The 15879-nt window shown below is 36.3% G+C and overlaps 1 protein-coding gene across 6 annotated transcripts in view; it reads left to right on the forward strand.

The window, feature by feature from the left end:
- Nucleotides 1–15879, forward strand: part of AP3B1 (adaptor related protein complex 3 subunit beta 1) — a 138023-nt gene that overhangs the window by 47122 nt on the left and 75022 nt on the right. For all 6 annotated transcript variants that reach the window (XR_014939805.1, XR_004305544.2, XM_015848603.2 and 3 more), the window contains 7 exons: nt 3420–3581; nt 5646–5743; nt 8031–8085; nt 8163–8234; nt 11269–11331; nt 12117–12249; nt 15168–15277. Coding sequence is in view for 4 of the 6 variants with exons in the window: in XM_015848603.2 (XP_015704089.2) it covers nt 3420–3581; nt 5646–5743; nt 8031–8085; nt 8163–8234; nt 11269–11331; nt 12117–12249; nt 15168–15277 (693 nt within the window). In the remaining 2 variants the exon portion in view is untranslated. The remainder of the gene's footprint in view (nt 1–3419; nt 3582–5645; nt 5744–8030; nt 8086–8162; nt 8235–11268; nt 11332–12116; nt 12250–15167; nt 15278–15879) is intronic.

Consider the following 15879-nt stretch of genomic DNA (forward strand, 5'->3'; position numbering starts at 1 on the left):
ACCAAGCAGATGAAGTCCTCTATTAACAGGAGCAGTTTTGTTGTCAGGAGCCCTTATCCTCATGGGGGACTTAAACCAGCTGGGTTTCTCTTGGAGGAAGCATGTGGTAGTTGTGTGGTTTATTTTATTTCTTTGTCCTGATACTGCTGCTGGTACATATGTCTACAGTTTGAGGTCAAATCAAAACTCTGAGGAAGTAAACAAGTATCAGTTTTGGTTGAATGATGTTTGTTAAAGCATCTTTAAAAGGCAGAAGTTTTTTTTCCAGCAAATAGAGCTTTTTCAGCAAATCAATGCTTTTCTCCATGATACTTTTTTTCCTCCTTAGAAAAACTCTTACACTTCAGACATCATATAAGAGGCATGCTGTTCTGATTGTGCTTTGTAATCCGAGATACCAGTAGCACTACTGCAGAGTATGAATGCTTTTGCTCTCGAGCAAGGCTTTTCCTCCTTGTTATCTTGCAGTACAAAGAAGCTTCTGTTCTGAGTCACTTCAGAGGAAAATAAGTAAGTGTCCCATCCCTTTTGTGCAAAGTTCAGAACTTGCACTGTAAGGTTCCTTTGGGAAAAACAGTCTTTGCCAGTTCTCCTTATGTACTTCTTACACCATGTATTTGAGGGGTAGTCCCACTGACAGTTTCCTACCACAGTAGCATTGCCAAAGTGGAGACTTCTGTGGCGGAGTTGATGGCACTGGTAGTCCAAAGGTAGGCAACTCTACCTGGACTTGTGCAAGGCCTTTGGCACAGACTTGCACTGTAAATTGAGAGATGGATTTGAAATCTGGACTGTTGAGTGGGTAAAGAATAGGCCAAATGGTTGCAGCCAGAGGGTTGTTGCCAGTGGTTGTATGCACAGGTGGAGGACTGTCACGAGCAATGTACCTCATGGGACCACTGCTCTTCAGCATCTTTAGCATCAATTGAGACTTAGGGACTGAATGTACCCTCAGCACACTTGCTGATGACACTAAACAGGGAAGCACAGGCAGTGAGATAGAAGGAAGGCATGCTATCCTGAGTGACCTGGATAAGCTTGAAAAATGGGTGCATGAGAACCTACTGGAGGTTGGAGCTAAATGATCTTTGAGGGCCTTTCCAACCCAGGACACTGTATGATTCTATGGGATATTTCTGGTTGAATTATTTTCCCCTTCCCTCATGTAATAACTCTTCCAGTGCTTATGTGGAGCGGTTAGTGGGTATGGCTCTGCATGGTCAGCAGCTCAGGGTGAGGCTTAAGGAGTTGCTAGTGGCTGAATGCTTTCACGTATGCTTATAAGAGCTGTCCATGTCTGGGATAATTAATAGCATATGAACAGCAATTCTTACACACAAGAAGCCTGCAGGTGTCTGTATTTCAGTCTCCTGGCTCCTTCATGTAATTCTTTTTTTTTTTTTTCATTTTCATGGTAACTTGGAAATCTTGCAGTGTTATTCTCTTTGTTTTAATAAGGTCCTTGTGTGATTACAAATTCTGACTGATTTAGACTTCAACTTTATGTTAATGAATTACACTTCATTAAACTTATTTCCCTATGTGGCATCATCATCTTCTGTCTGGAACATAATTACTTCATATATCAACAAATTTGAAAAAAGGGGAATTCTGAGGTGGCAATAAATAGTAACAATGAGAAAAGACCACATTAATACTCCTGTGAGGATATGAAAAAAAAGTGATAAGATATAAACATTTTGAAGATATTTAAATTTAAAATTTGTTTCATAAAAGGTGCTCTATGTCTAACCAACAAAATTATTTACAAAAATTGGAAATGCTAGATCTCAAGCTCTTTCTTTACAACAGTGATTAATCAGTTAAGTATCATTTCCAACTATGTATTACTGTTGAGTTCAGTAACACTGATGTGTGTGCCTGTTAGCAGGAAAGGTAGGGAAGATGAAGGCTGAATCAATGAAGAGTGGATTATCCTCCAGTTAAAGGAAGCTTGGTTCGTTCAGTATGGTGAGATGCATCAAGATTGGGAATTCTGCTTTGAAACTGTTTTGTCCTGGAGAGGAGGGGAGGAATTCAGTCACCAGACTATTTATTGAGCATCTTGAATTTTTAAATTGGAAAGATGTCTATCACAAAGGTCTATCAGAAGAGAAATAAACAAACTAAATCACCGTGGTTGCTTTTGCATGAGGAATCTAGCAGCTAAGTGCTTGCTAGGTCTTCTGCAAAACATTGACGGCAGCGTTGACATCACATATTTAAATGAGAAGAAATGTTGTCTCCAACAACAACAAAAACAAATCAACAAGAACCAAGGTATTTTCTCTTGATACAGAGACTCTGAACTTTGATCAAGTAGAGTTCAATCAACTGCAGTATAAGAATAAGAACTATTCTTCATAATCCTGTAACAAATAAAAACATGAAATTACAAGTGGAGATCTCACTGTGCTTTGCCAACTTTACATTAAAGCCTGTGAACAGTAGAAATGGACTTGTTTAACCAGAATATTTTCTCTTTCCATTCAAAACATTCATGTTTTAAGTGAAAAAAGCACTTAGTTGTACTTAGTTGTACTTAGTGATCAGTGTCATAGTTGATATTATATATGTAGTTTGTTGTAGGCCACTGAGTACAAAGTTACTGGGTGGCAGCTAGGAAGTCTGAACATCATCCTCATTGCCTTCTATGTGTGCTGGGAGACAGAGAGCCCTCTGTGTAGTGTAGCTGTGTAAAATTGTGTAAATTTATTGTAAATCTTCTTGGTTTTGACATTTTGTTTTGACCTAATCTTTTTAGTGTTGATTAAATATATGCATAATGAAATAGTTGAAATCTGTTCTTCACTCATTTTTGATCCACAGCAGAGATCTTCAAAACAAAACAAAATAAAAACATTCAAATGTATCAGTATCACAGACTTTGATAAATGCTTATTCTTTGTGGGGTTTTTGTTGCTTTTTTTTAAAGTGATGTCTGATAGCTTATAACTTAATTTAAATAGCTGAAGGATTTGTACTTCATCAGAGAAAACTGGAGATAGAAAATGTAACCTTTTTTTTTTTTCTCACAAAATTCCTTAATTGCTATCTTGTCTTTCTTTTGAGATTTACTGCTTTTGTAGGTAATTTATATATTGCTAGAAAAGGAATAATGCATAGAAATTGTGTTACTCCTTCTTCCCTTCCCTTCCCTTCCCTTCCCTTCCCTTCCCTTCCCTTCCCTTCCCTTCCCTTCCCTTCCCTTCCCTTCCCTTCCCTTCCCTTCCCTTCCCTTCCCTTCCCTTCCCTTCCCTTCCCTTCCCTTCCCTTCCCTTCCCTTCCCTTCCCTTCCCTTCCCTTCCTTTTCCTTCCCTCCCTTCCGCATAGAATTGTGGTGTTGTATATTGCTTCTTCAGTTAATAAAATCTGTTGCATATTTTCATGCATATTTCTCACATTTTATCTTTTGGTAGGATGAGGACGTTGAAGAAGAATACAACGAAAACAATTTCTATGAATCTGATGATGAACAGAAAGAAAAGGATCGGAAAGTTAAGAAGACCTACACTATGGACCCAGATCACAGGCTGCTGCTACGAAATACAAAGCCCTTGCTTCAAAGCCGAAATGCTGCTGTATGACCAATTATTTTTTTACATACCCTCATAAAATGTTAGAATATTAAATATGTATGTTTCTAGAAGACATGAAAGTTTGAAAAGTCACATCTGTTCCTCTTTAAGTCAAGCAGTAGTTATACTGAGTAGTAACTGCTATAGGAAAAGAATACCTGTTCTTTCTTCTTTGAAATTAGCTTAACTTTTAACTAAAACACCTGATTGGAATGTTGTGTTTGCTCAACTTTTATGACAGGCAAAATACTGGGGAAAATGTGAAAAAATTTGAGCTCAGGTTTTGGTGATATAGATGCACAAGCAAAATTGTAGTTGCTATTGATGCATCAAATGATATTTTCCTTTGAGTGGACAGTTACATGTCTTAATTCATTGTTATGCCCAGCCAGATTCTTAGGAGTTGGAATTTTAGCAGGTTTCTAGGGCAGGTGTGGCATCACAATTACAGAATCCTCTGTATACCAGAAATTTTAACTTGCAGGTAAATTTTTTGGGCTAGAAGGAGACACGTTGATGGTGAACCGTTGTGATATTAAACCTTACTTCTAAATTCAGTTTGTCTCGTCACTCAAGACTGGATTGCTTTGGAAGACTTTGCCAGTGATATCACAAACAAAAAACAAAACAGAAAACAACAACATTTCCTAACCTGTTCTTGAGCTACGAAAGTGACTGGGTTTTTCTTTCTTCCCTGAATCACATTTCTAGACTCCAAGTAGTGTTTAATGCTTTTCAAAACCACTTGTAGTCTGTCAGCAAAATCTGGAAACAAATGGAATGCAGTTTTACAATAGCAATTATATTACACCACAGCCTTTTGCTTTTCAGCATCTATGTGATATTTCTCATCTCATGCAAAGTGGAACTGTATTAGATACTTTTGTCATTGAATTGAATTGAGAATTGTCTCAGTTTCTTCTCTTGCACACTTCATAAAAGCTGCTTATCTTCCATAGTCCATAAATCACTTTCTTCATATTTGTTAAGTACGGTATTGATTCTAAGATTTGTGATCTTGAAGTTTACTATATTAAAGTTAATTGAGGTGTTTAAATGCAATTTATCAAACGAAATCTTGATTCTTTGAATTGCTGCTATTACACCATTTTTTTTAAATGTTCTCAGAATTTAACAGCAATTAAATGAATTGCTTTCTCTTTGACCTTAGATTTTCCTCAGTAATAAAGTAGCACTGTAGCATTCTGCTAGAAATGTTTCACTTAGTTTCTCTTTTCAGATTTTTGCTGTTTGTTAATAATATTTTTTCTCTAATAGATGCTAAGATTTAAGATACCAAGTCAACTGTCATAACAGTTTTTATTTTGACTCTTCTTTCTATTATTTGTTTAGTTTAGATTAAGAAAATTTACCTTGACAGTATTGTAGGGAGGGTTCTCTCATGAATTATTTAATTGGTGTACAGTATTAGGAGAAAACTTTAAAATCATATATTAGCACTTTTAAGTTGGTTATATGTCAGTCTTCCACTTTTTGCTACTTGGTCTGCTGCTATAATTCTTACTTTCAACTGGGTTTTATTAAGCAGTAGTAAATGCAGCTACCATTTAATAAATTACATGATAATGAAATGGAAGTTTTTTGGTAGAAGCTAAAGAACAAGTAATCTTAAACCAGTATTTAAAAAAAATAAGAGCACAAGAATTGTAAAAGTTTTTTTGAAAACTGAATCAAAACAAACCCACAGTATTTCCTCTTTAGTTAGTAGATCTAATGTTAGCATTACAGGGTTATTAACAATGACATCAGTATCATTACATCTGAATTACTTAGTTACATTTCTTACTGTTTGTCTGTCTTTCTCTGTTCTGAATATTATACTATCTAATAAGTACTCGGAGGAATAACAGGTACTTAATAGCTTTGACTGTTAGAAAAAAAATTACCTTTCTCCCCATGTTTCTCCCTCTGTCTGCTTTGCTGATTTGAATGTAGGTATGCGCTTTGCATGCCTGGTAGGTCTGCAGGTGTGAAGCAAATGTAATGTGTATGTATGAGTCAAAAGTTTTTGAGTTAATATGTTGTTTTGAACATTCTTCTTTTTAGGTGGTAATGGCAGTTGCACAGCTTTACTGGCATTTGGCACCAAAATCCGAAGCTGGCATTATTTCTAAGTCATTAGTGCGTTTACTCCGTAGTAACAGGTAGGTCCAGTCAAATTGCTATCTGTACTTTTTTATGAGAGCTTTAGGTACGTATGTTTTTAGTACATACCTGTTTAGTCATAGCTTTATGTGTAAATACATAACTCCTTTGCTACTAGTATTTTATTTTCAGATTGTCATGTAAAATGTTAATTTTTTTGTGAGTGAGAATCTTTATATGTAACCTCATCATTTTCAGTATCGCTTCCAGTAATCATTCATTATCATAAGCATTTCATTCTTAATTATGTCTTTCTGAGAAGAATCATGGCTGCCTAATGAACATTCAAAGAAAGATACTACTAACTTTTTCCATTTTTTTTTTGTTTGTTTGTTTGTTTTTCCCAATTTCTGGAAGTTAATGTAACTATAATTGTGTTGTAGTTTTGTCTTGTTGACAGAGAAACTGAGAGACACTTCTTAAATTACTGTCTAGTACTTTTGAATCTTCTGTGTTTCCTTAAACCTTGGACAGCTTTTAAAGAACAGGTTTATATTTCATTCAGTATAACTAGAATTTCAACTTCACCGTCTTCTGTGTACCATCTTTACATGTTCCATGTACCTCATAAACAGCCGTTCCCCCTCCTGTCTATAGACTCCTTTCAAATACTGGAAGGCCACAATGAGGTCTCCCTGGAGTCTTCTCTAAGCTGAACAGGCTGAACCTTTATTCAAAGGAGAGGTGCTCCACCCCTCTGATCATCTTAGTGGCTTGCCTCTGGACCTGTTCCGAGAGCTCCACATCCTCCAGGTGCTGAGGGCCCCAGATCAGGATGCAGTGCTCCAGATGGAGCCTTACAAGAGCTGCATAGAGTGGAACAATCACCTCCATCTCTGTTTGCATGTTGTTTACTTTTCATTTATACTCAGATTTCCTCAAATGAGAAGTCACTGCTTTCTTCATATAGCACCTAAAATGGCCTTAGTGTTCTGATATTCATATTGAATGACTTGGCCATTCTCTGTCACCAGTCTGAGTGAAACATTTTTGCTATTAGAGCAACCTTGAAATAAGCTTTTGTTGATTGTCCTTAGCCAGTGGCCTTTAAATTAATGCCAAATATGATAATAGTAATTAATGCCAAATATAGTTATAATCTAACAAGGGCAGAAGGGAGTGTATAAACAGGAGAGGGAATGACTGCTTATATGGTTTTATAGTGACAAGGGGTATGGTTTTTAACTGAGACAGGGGAGGTTTAGGTTAGATATTAGGAGGAAGTTTTTCACCCAGAGGGTGGTGACACACTGGAACAGGTTGCCCAGGGAGGTTGTGGATGCCCCATCCCTGGAGGCATTCAAGGCCAGACTGGATGTGGCTCTGGGCAGCCTGGTCTGGTGGTTGGTGACCCTGCACATAGCAGGGGCATTGAAACTAGATGATCATTGTGGTCCTTTTCAACCCAGGCCATTCTGTTATTCTATGAAGGGTATATAAATACCTGGAAGAACATTTCATAGTGATTTCCAGTCATAGTTCATCACATGAAGCTGACTGTTTCCAAGTACTTCATAAGAATTACATGAAGTTTAGAAGATATTGTATACTTCTGCATTATTACCTGTATTTATAAGCAACAATTGTAACTACTGCAGGGCTATGACACAGTTTTGAATAAGAGGAGATATTGGCTGTTTTCTTTATTAGGTTGTTATTTGCATCACAAGAGAATTTCAGCACTAGTTTAAAAAATATGCATGTCAATTTTTACTTGGTCTTTAAGTGATTGGAAGGGAAATTGTAGTTTAAAATCTTCAGACAATGATCCACATTTCTTTTTGCTTGCTCCTACTGAGGTTGTGAATGAACATATTGATCAGAATGTCCTCCTAGAACATTTTGTCTTTTTGTTTAGCATGTCACATAATTCTGTGGTCTACATGTTGTCAAAAGTTTGTAGTGTAGGGTGTTGTTTTTTGGTACGTGAGTCTCTTAACATGTATTCCACGTGACTGGCAAGCTAGGACCTTTTTGAGAATTAACAGGAAATTTTTCAAGACAAAGAAATGGTAACCTAATTCTTACTGGTTGTTCAGGCATTAGCTGACATTGTAACTAGTGCAATAATTTGTACACTATAGATAGTAGTCTGTATCTTTTCAGTTCTTAGCTCATAGTGAACAAAATGTGTAGGTTTCATGAACAATGTTTGGAGATGCCAGAATGTGAAACAAATAATCATCTCATAATAGTTGACAGTTTCCAACTACTTTTTCTTTGTATGTTTGTGTCAAGTAATATATAATTCTACAGGATAATATCTGTTTCTCTGTTCAATTCTAGGGAAGTGCAGTATATTGTTCTGCAAAATATTGCCACTATGTCAATTCAGAGAAAGGTAAACCATATTTAGAATTTTTGAAAGTACATTATGTTGAACTCAGGCAAACTACTTACATACATTATATTTTCCAGGGCATGTTTGAACCTTATCTGAAGAGTTTCTACGTTAGATCAACGGATCCAACAATGATTAAAACTCTGAAGGTGAGTTAAAATAAAAATCTCCTCTGTATTACTGGACAGATCATTGTTTGGAACAGAAAAGTGAAATTTTCATGTGCTGCTATGACAGACATCATTCTGTACTATTTATTTTTTTCACTAAGTATAGAGTTGCTTTTATTTAAGTCCATAAATGTCCCTCAGGCTTGTCAGGCAATTTGAAAATTCTTTTGTTACCAGACTAAAGGCAGCATGAGGACTATGTTTTCCAGCGTATCTTTTTGGTACAATTTAGTAAAGAGCATTGCTTTTTTTTTTTTTTTTTTAATGTATGTAGTCATTAAAATATTTAGACTTTGATTGTTTTCCTAATAGGAAAAATCTCATATAAAGAGAAGTGAAATCACACTGTTATTGATGCTATTTGGTTAAAAAGAGTTTAAATCTTTTTTACCAAAAGAAATTGAAGTCAAATATGGGACGGTGTCCAAGTACCAAGTTCCCTTTCAGGTCAGCTTTTAACATAAGTATGAGGGTTGCTCTGAAAGTAATGCCTCCTATTCAGTGTTGTTTACACACAACATCAGAGTCAGATGCCACTGATTATGGCTGTAGTTCTGAGCAGTATTCCATTGCATTATATTGCTGTGAGACAGATGGCAGCAGAGGGACAGTCTGACAAAATGGTGTCTGGTATGAAAGCACATATGAAGCAAAGATTTGTCTTTGAATTCCTCCATGCAGAAATAATGGCATCTACTGAATCACAGAATTACCGAATGGTGGGGGTTGGAAGGGAACTTTAGAGAGACCATCGAGTCCAATCCCCCTGCTAAAAGCACATTCCCTACAGTAAGTTGTGAAGCTAGGCATCTAGATAGGTCTTGAGTATCTCCAGAGAGGGAGTCTCCACAACCTCTCTGGGCAGCCTGTTTCAGTTCTCCATCATTCTCACAATAAAGTTCTTCCTCACATTTGTATGGAACTTCCTGTATAGCAGTTTCTGCCTGTTGCCCCTTCTTCATATGGGAGATCCTCCAGGCTCCTAATCATCTTTGTTGTCCTCCTCTGGACTCTTTGTAGGAGATCTGTCATATTTGACATTCCTCAACACTTGCTTAATATGTGTGGAGACCAAACAGTGGGTGTCAGGGCAGGGGGGCTGTGGGTGGTGGCAGCAATGGTGGGTCACCTCTGCTAGTGCAAATTGTTGTGCGCACGTCATGCAGGCTCTTTTTCATCAGTGGTGAAAATGCATAGCTAATAGTAATGACTCTGTTGAAAAACAGCGTATTGTAGCTGAGAATTTGCTCTATCTAAAGTTGGTACTGTACTCCTTGCATCTGCTGTAGTATCCATGGAAATAAATAGGAGGCATTACTTTTGGTGTGACCTGTGTATTTTAGGCTTTTCTCAGTGCCACATCTTAGTGCATATGTTAGGCTGTTTTAATCTTGTTGTCTGTGTTCTTGGTCTTTAATAGATTTTAAGTCCTTGACAAAACAGTGGCTAAGCGTTTTCTACTGCTATGTGCCTCATGTTTTCTTTTAGTTTGCCACTGGCATTTCTGTTTAGGCACAGATTTCACAAAGAGATGTTTTATTGACATCTAGTTTTTTGTTTTTTTTTTTAATGGATAATGCAGTAGAAAAAGCTGGAGAAAAAGAAATGTTGCTCTTTTCTTTCTCTCCATCTCAGTTCCGTATTGCTAGCTAAAATTTCTATGTCAGATTGCACTGTTGCATAGTTGAAAAAAATCATACTTTAAAGAAAAAGAAATTATTACTTTTGGCAGTACTTAAGATATATAGAGACCAGGAATTCAACTGCATTGCTTTGATTACTTCATTGTTATTTTACGAACATTGAGTTTGCTTTTCTGATCACTACTGAGCATTAAGCTGATGTTTTCAAGGAATTATCTTTTCTAACCACAAATCCTGTTATAACTTTTAGTAATTGGCTCACAGTCTATCATTCTCTGCAAAGTTTTCTCTCAGTTTTTCAACATCACTGTGCATTCATGTGTTGAATTTCCCATTTTATGAACTAGTCATTTAATATTTTAAGTTTTCAGTGCAGCTTTTCTTATCAACCTTTGCCTACATTTTTTTTTTTTTGGTAAAAAAAATTTCTGCTGTAATGTCAGCAGTAAACTGATGATTCCTGTCTTCTTACCACTATGCTGAAAAGCAAAAGTCAACTGAGTAAATTTCAGGATTCCACTGATAGCCTTCCTGTTCTGTAAAAATAATAATTTTCAGTCTGTTCCTGTCTTTCAATCAACTATTTATACACTTTCATGTGGATTTGTGGTGAGAGGTCTCACCAAATGGCCTTTGAAATGTAGGATTATATCAAGTATATACCCTTAACCTTTGGCATCCAACTCAAAAAATACCAACAGATTTGTGAGATGTGGTTTCCCCTTTCTTTTTCTTCAGTTCACTTCATTCAAATGTTATTGGAATTCTGCCTTTGAAGTTAGAACATAGTGGGAGTATAGTATTTTAATGATATGTGTCAGGTATTGTGGATCATCCTCTTGTTCACCAGGAGCAGGGGCTGATGCTGATAATGTTAATTGAGATCTAAACATTCTTATGGATGTTAGCTGTTTGTTTCTAAAGTTAAAAGTCTTTTACAACAGTTCATCTGAAAATAATGGACACTGCATTTATTTCTTTCTAACTGCAATTGTGCTTTTCATTATTTCTTCTTACAGCATTACATTGTTCTTATAAGCTAAATCCTGTGGCAAAAGATAAGAAATGGTACTGCCAGAAGTACTTCAGACCTGTTCAATATGCTATGCAACACTGTAAAGCTAGAGTTAGAAAATACATCACTGAACCCAAGACTCCTGCTTTGAAAACCTTGCATGTACTTGAAAGGAGAATGTTCCTCCTGAGTGCAATGCTGCTGTTGGTTTATACTGAAAAGTGGTATACTCTATTTAGTTCTAAGTTGTGTGTTTAATAGTATTATATTTTATTTATGTGCAGAAAAAGTATTGTATGCATGTGTTTATGCTTATATAATTTTTTACGTTTTAATGTATATTCTTTTCTCTTAGCTCGAAATCATGACAAATTTAGCAAACGAAGCCAACATATCAACTCTGCTTCGAGAATTTCAGGTTTGTGCAAAAGTGTTCTTTGGAAAATAAATGTCTCCTGTTGGCCAATTGCAATTATTGGATGCTTTGAGTCTTAGTCTTAATATTTTCATGTTAAAGTTAAAAAACAAACAAACAAACAAAATAAGAAAGTCAAGAAGAGCTCAACCACTCAAGGATTTCTCAAATCACTAGAAAATAGAGCCTTAATTTTAGTAATATTTGGTCATTTGCATTAATTGTTTTGTCAAAAAGTCTTGTTTCTGTAAGTCGCCTGATAAAATAGTATTACCTCCAATATACGTGTATGTATCAGCAAGGTGTTCTGCATGTGAAATGTGTGTGATGCAAGTGAAAGTGTGTGCTCTTCTTTCTTTTTGCAATATGACATCTAGTTTAATTGCTTCAGTTCTCTGTCTGGTTATTTCTGAAATGTACTGATTCGTGGGCAGGTAGGTTATTCATAGTTTCACAGACGCTTCTGATTAAATGAACTGAAACTTCTCTGAAGAGAAAGCTCATCAACTCTTCTAACCTTGCAAGCAAACTAATTGCTGTTTTTGGCTAATTGCCCCTGGCCCCGAGCTTCCTTGAAATCAGAGGTTCCCATGACCATGAGTGGCCAAAGCACACAAGAAAATGTCTTCTGGAAGTGGTGGTGAACAAATGAACGAATAAAGCCTCCTGTGCAAAGTAGCTTTCTAGATTGAATTTATTATATAGTATATTTGTCTCATAAGGATAATATCATAAGTTTCCTGTTGATATAACTTGTGTATAAACTAATGAAAACCCTATTTCCTTAGACTTACGTGAAAAGCCAAGATAAACAGTTTGCTGCAGCTACAATTCAGGCAATAGGCAGATGTGCAACAAACATCACTGAAGTGACTGACACATGTCTTAACGGCCTCGTTTGTCTGCTGTCCAGCAGGGATGGTAAGTTAAATGTTCTGTCTGAGTGGTGGATGGCTTGAAACCTTTTCTTAACGGGAATCACTCAGAGTAGACATTGTAATAACATGTGTATTGTTAGTGAAATTAATTCTCTGTTGCTTGTTTTTTTTTTTTTCTCAAAATACTGTTAATTACTAGCCTGTACTGTTGTGATTGTCTGATGATATTAGAAATTTTGCTGTTATGTGTCTAGTTGCATCAAAGCAGTTAGCCTGTAGAGGGTGCTGAAAGCTTGGAATGGCTTTTTAGTGCATCAATACTTAGCTAGAAAAATATATTAAATAGTTTTAGTATAAGCAGTCCTAAATTTCGCTTGATTTTATTATTTAGCCTTGTGCTATTTTTTTTATAGTAACATGTAGTTGCAAGCCACTAAGGAATACAGCAAGAATCAGGTAAAGTCGAATAGGAGATATAGTAGCACTGTAAATCAATACCTGATGATATTGTATATTCTTACTAGTTACCAAGGAATATTACACAGAGGAAGGTCAATAAGAGAATCAGAAGATTATTGTGAAATGTGAAGTCGACATGGCTATTGCTAAATATCAGAAATAGTGTTGGCACAGACGTAATCAAATATAATAACGTTAGGAAGGAGGAGAAGCATGATTTTGGGGATGCTGTAGATTAATCAGAATTGTACTCAGAACAGGGGTGTGACCTGCTCTGAGCTTTTACAAGCAGCATTAATTCCTCTTCATATTTACTGGACATATTTTTCCTGGTAATCTTAAAAAGGCCTGTATTAGGTACAGTGCTTTGGTATAGTCCTACCAGTGTGACTCAGTGATGCATTCAGAGCTTTTTCTTGTTTGATTTATACACTACAAGCCCTCCTTCTCTCCTGCTTCACCTTGGTTTAGAAATTTCTAAGGGGCCCCATTGTACTGCTTGATACTTTTAATCTATGTAACTTTAATTTCCTGTTGCTCTGGACATTATGTCCCACCTTTTTGCTTTGTTGTTTTGTTTTCCTTTCTTTTTGCAGATAAGGAACTTAGATAAGAATAATATTTTTTTAATTATTATTATAACTTCTCACCATAAGAGTTTCTTCGAAATAACTTGTCATATATTTCTGTACACATTCTACGTAAGTGTAGCACATACGTTCATACATGTATCTGCATGCATACAAGGATATGTTCCAACAACATTACTCTTCTTGACTGATTCTAAGTAATAATCTCAAAAATACTTATGCAGGTTTTGAAAGATCTTTTGAACCTGGCAGATAGCAAATTCTTTTGCTGTAGATGAAGACTGAGGCAAAGAACTTTTTGAGTACCTCAGCCTTATCCATGTCCATTGTAGCCATTTCTCCCTTCTCACTTATGAGAGGAGCTGTGCTGTCCTTGAACTTCTCTTCTGCCCATTGTACCTGTAGAATCCCTTCATATTAATTTTCTTATTCCTCCTCACATTCAGTTCTATGTGCACCTTAGCTTTCCTGAGCTCATTTCTGCCTGTTCAACTGGTCTCTATGTATTCTTCCCAGGCCCACATCCCTGCTTCCACCACTTGCACCTTTCCTTCTTTTCCCTCAGTTTAGCCACCTGGTCCCTTCTCAGCCATGTCCATTTCCTGCCTCTTCTGTTTGATTTCTTATTCTGAGGGATGGAGAGCTCTTGTGCTCCCACAGAAGTGTACTTAAAGAGCTGACAGATCTGTTCTGTTCCTTTGTCCCCAAGGACAGTTTCTCACAGGATTCCATCCCCTAATTCCTGAAACAACCAGAGGTTTGGCAGAAAGTTATCTGCAACAGGCTCCTACATCTCCTGGATTGCACGCAATGCACCATGTTGCTTTCCTAGCAGATATACAGCTGGTTGAAACCACCCATCAGGATGAGAGCCTGCAAGTGCAGGCGGCCTGTGGTAGACTCAGACCACCTGATGTTCTGTATTGGTGTGGTCCCTAATTTTAACCCATAAGGTCTCAACCTTACTGAGGCTGTTTTTAGAGGCAGCGCTTTACAGTCAATCCACTTAACATAGGAAGGCAGCTCCCTAACCCCTCCTGCCCTGCCTTTCCAATTCTGAAAAGCTGGTACCCCTCAGTCAAAGTGTTCCAGCTGTGTGATTTGTCCCACCATGTTTCCATGATAGCATTTAGCTCATAGTTTTCTATGTGTAATATAGAGCAAATAATAAACTATCACGTAATACATATTAGGTTTTTAAGAAGTTGTTAAGCTCCAAGAGATTTTCCTATTCAGTGTAGCCACTTCTGCATTGCTTAGAAAATAAAGAAAGCTATCAGTTAACATACTGATATTTTTACTATGATTTACATTTTTACTGAGGCTTGTAAAATCTTGCTGATCCCTCCTGCAGTTTCCTCTTATTGCACTGTTATTCTTGATCGGCTTTTCTGATACATGTAGTCATTAAGATTTTGGTTTACTTTTTGTGATACTTTAGGTATAAGAAAATGCACAATTATTTCATTATCTTTGTGTTCATTTATCATTGTGTTAATCCCTCCTCCATCAAGAAGTTTGCTTTCTAAATAATAATACTTAAAAAATTGAGATTTCTTCTATTTAGTGCTTTTTCATAATTTCATCTTGACAAACATATTTTTCTTTCTGTTTGTCAGTTTCAAAAGAAAAAATACAAACAGCTTTACTAAAAGGTAATTTCAGAGTAATTATGTGTGAGGGTGATATTTTTACGTTTAGAACATGGCTCTGTCCTTTTTGCTGGTTACAACTTGATTCTAGAAGCCAAACTTCATATTACTTAGAGGAGTGGTTTACATCTTTGTTACCAAGCATTCTGTTCTGCAAAACATATTTTGAAAGCCTATTGCAGCTTTTACAATTCATTATTTATGACTTTCTCTTCTTCATAAATACTTTTAAAAATAATAATTTGTTTTGTCTTAAACAGAAATTGTTGTTGCTGAAAGTGTTGTTGTCATTAAGAAGCTGCTGCAAACCCAGCCAGCACACCATGGTGAAATAATTAAGCATATGGCCAAACTCTTGGATAACATTACAGTGAGTATTTGTGTGTACTGCCTGATAGAGTGATATTTACTTTGTTGATTGATAAAAATCAGACCATTCCTTTTGAATTTGGACCATGGATGGGAATGGATATGTAACAGAAGTAGAAATAATTTTGAATTTTTTATTTACAAAGTATTATTTTACTAATTTTTAAGAAAGAGGAAATGGCATCTGTTTGAAACTTCAGAAGCTTCTTTGAAAAAAAAAATACTGAAATACTGATAATTGCTGTTACCTTCAAACCAAGATCAAAGCTGTTTAGCTTCTAGAGCACAAGTGGGTAAGTTGAAGTGAAAATAAGGGCAAGATAACACTGATCTCAGCCTAATAATCCTTTTCCATACCCACTGTTGTGGTTTAACCTGGCAGGCAGGTAAGCACCATACAGCTTCACACTCTTCCCTTCTTCTTCCATCACCCTGGTGTGATAGGAGAGAGTACTGAAAAGTGCAAGAATGTGTGGGCTGAAACAAGGACAGTTTAATAAGAAACAAAGGGAAAAATAAAAATGAAGCAAACAAATGTTGCAGTGTATTGTTTCTCACCACCAGCTAACCAATACCCAATAATTCCCTGAGCAATGACATTCT

This window comes from Coturnix japonica, chromosome Z, assembly GCF_054131305.1.
Source record: "Coturnix japonica strain WE chromosome Z, WE-NBRP24, whole genome shotgun sequence".
Taxonomy (NCBI): domain Eukaryota; kingdom Metazoa; phylum Chordata; class Aves; order Galliformes; family Phasianidae; genus Coturnix; species Coturnix japonica.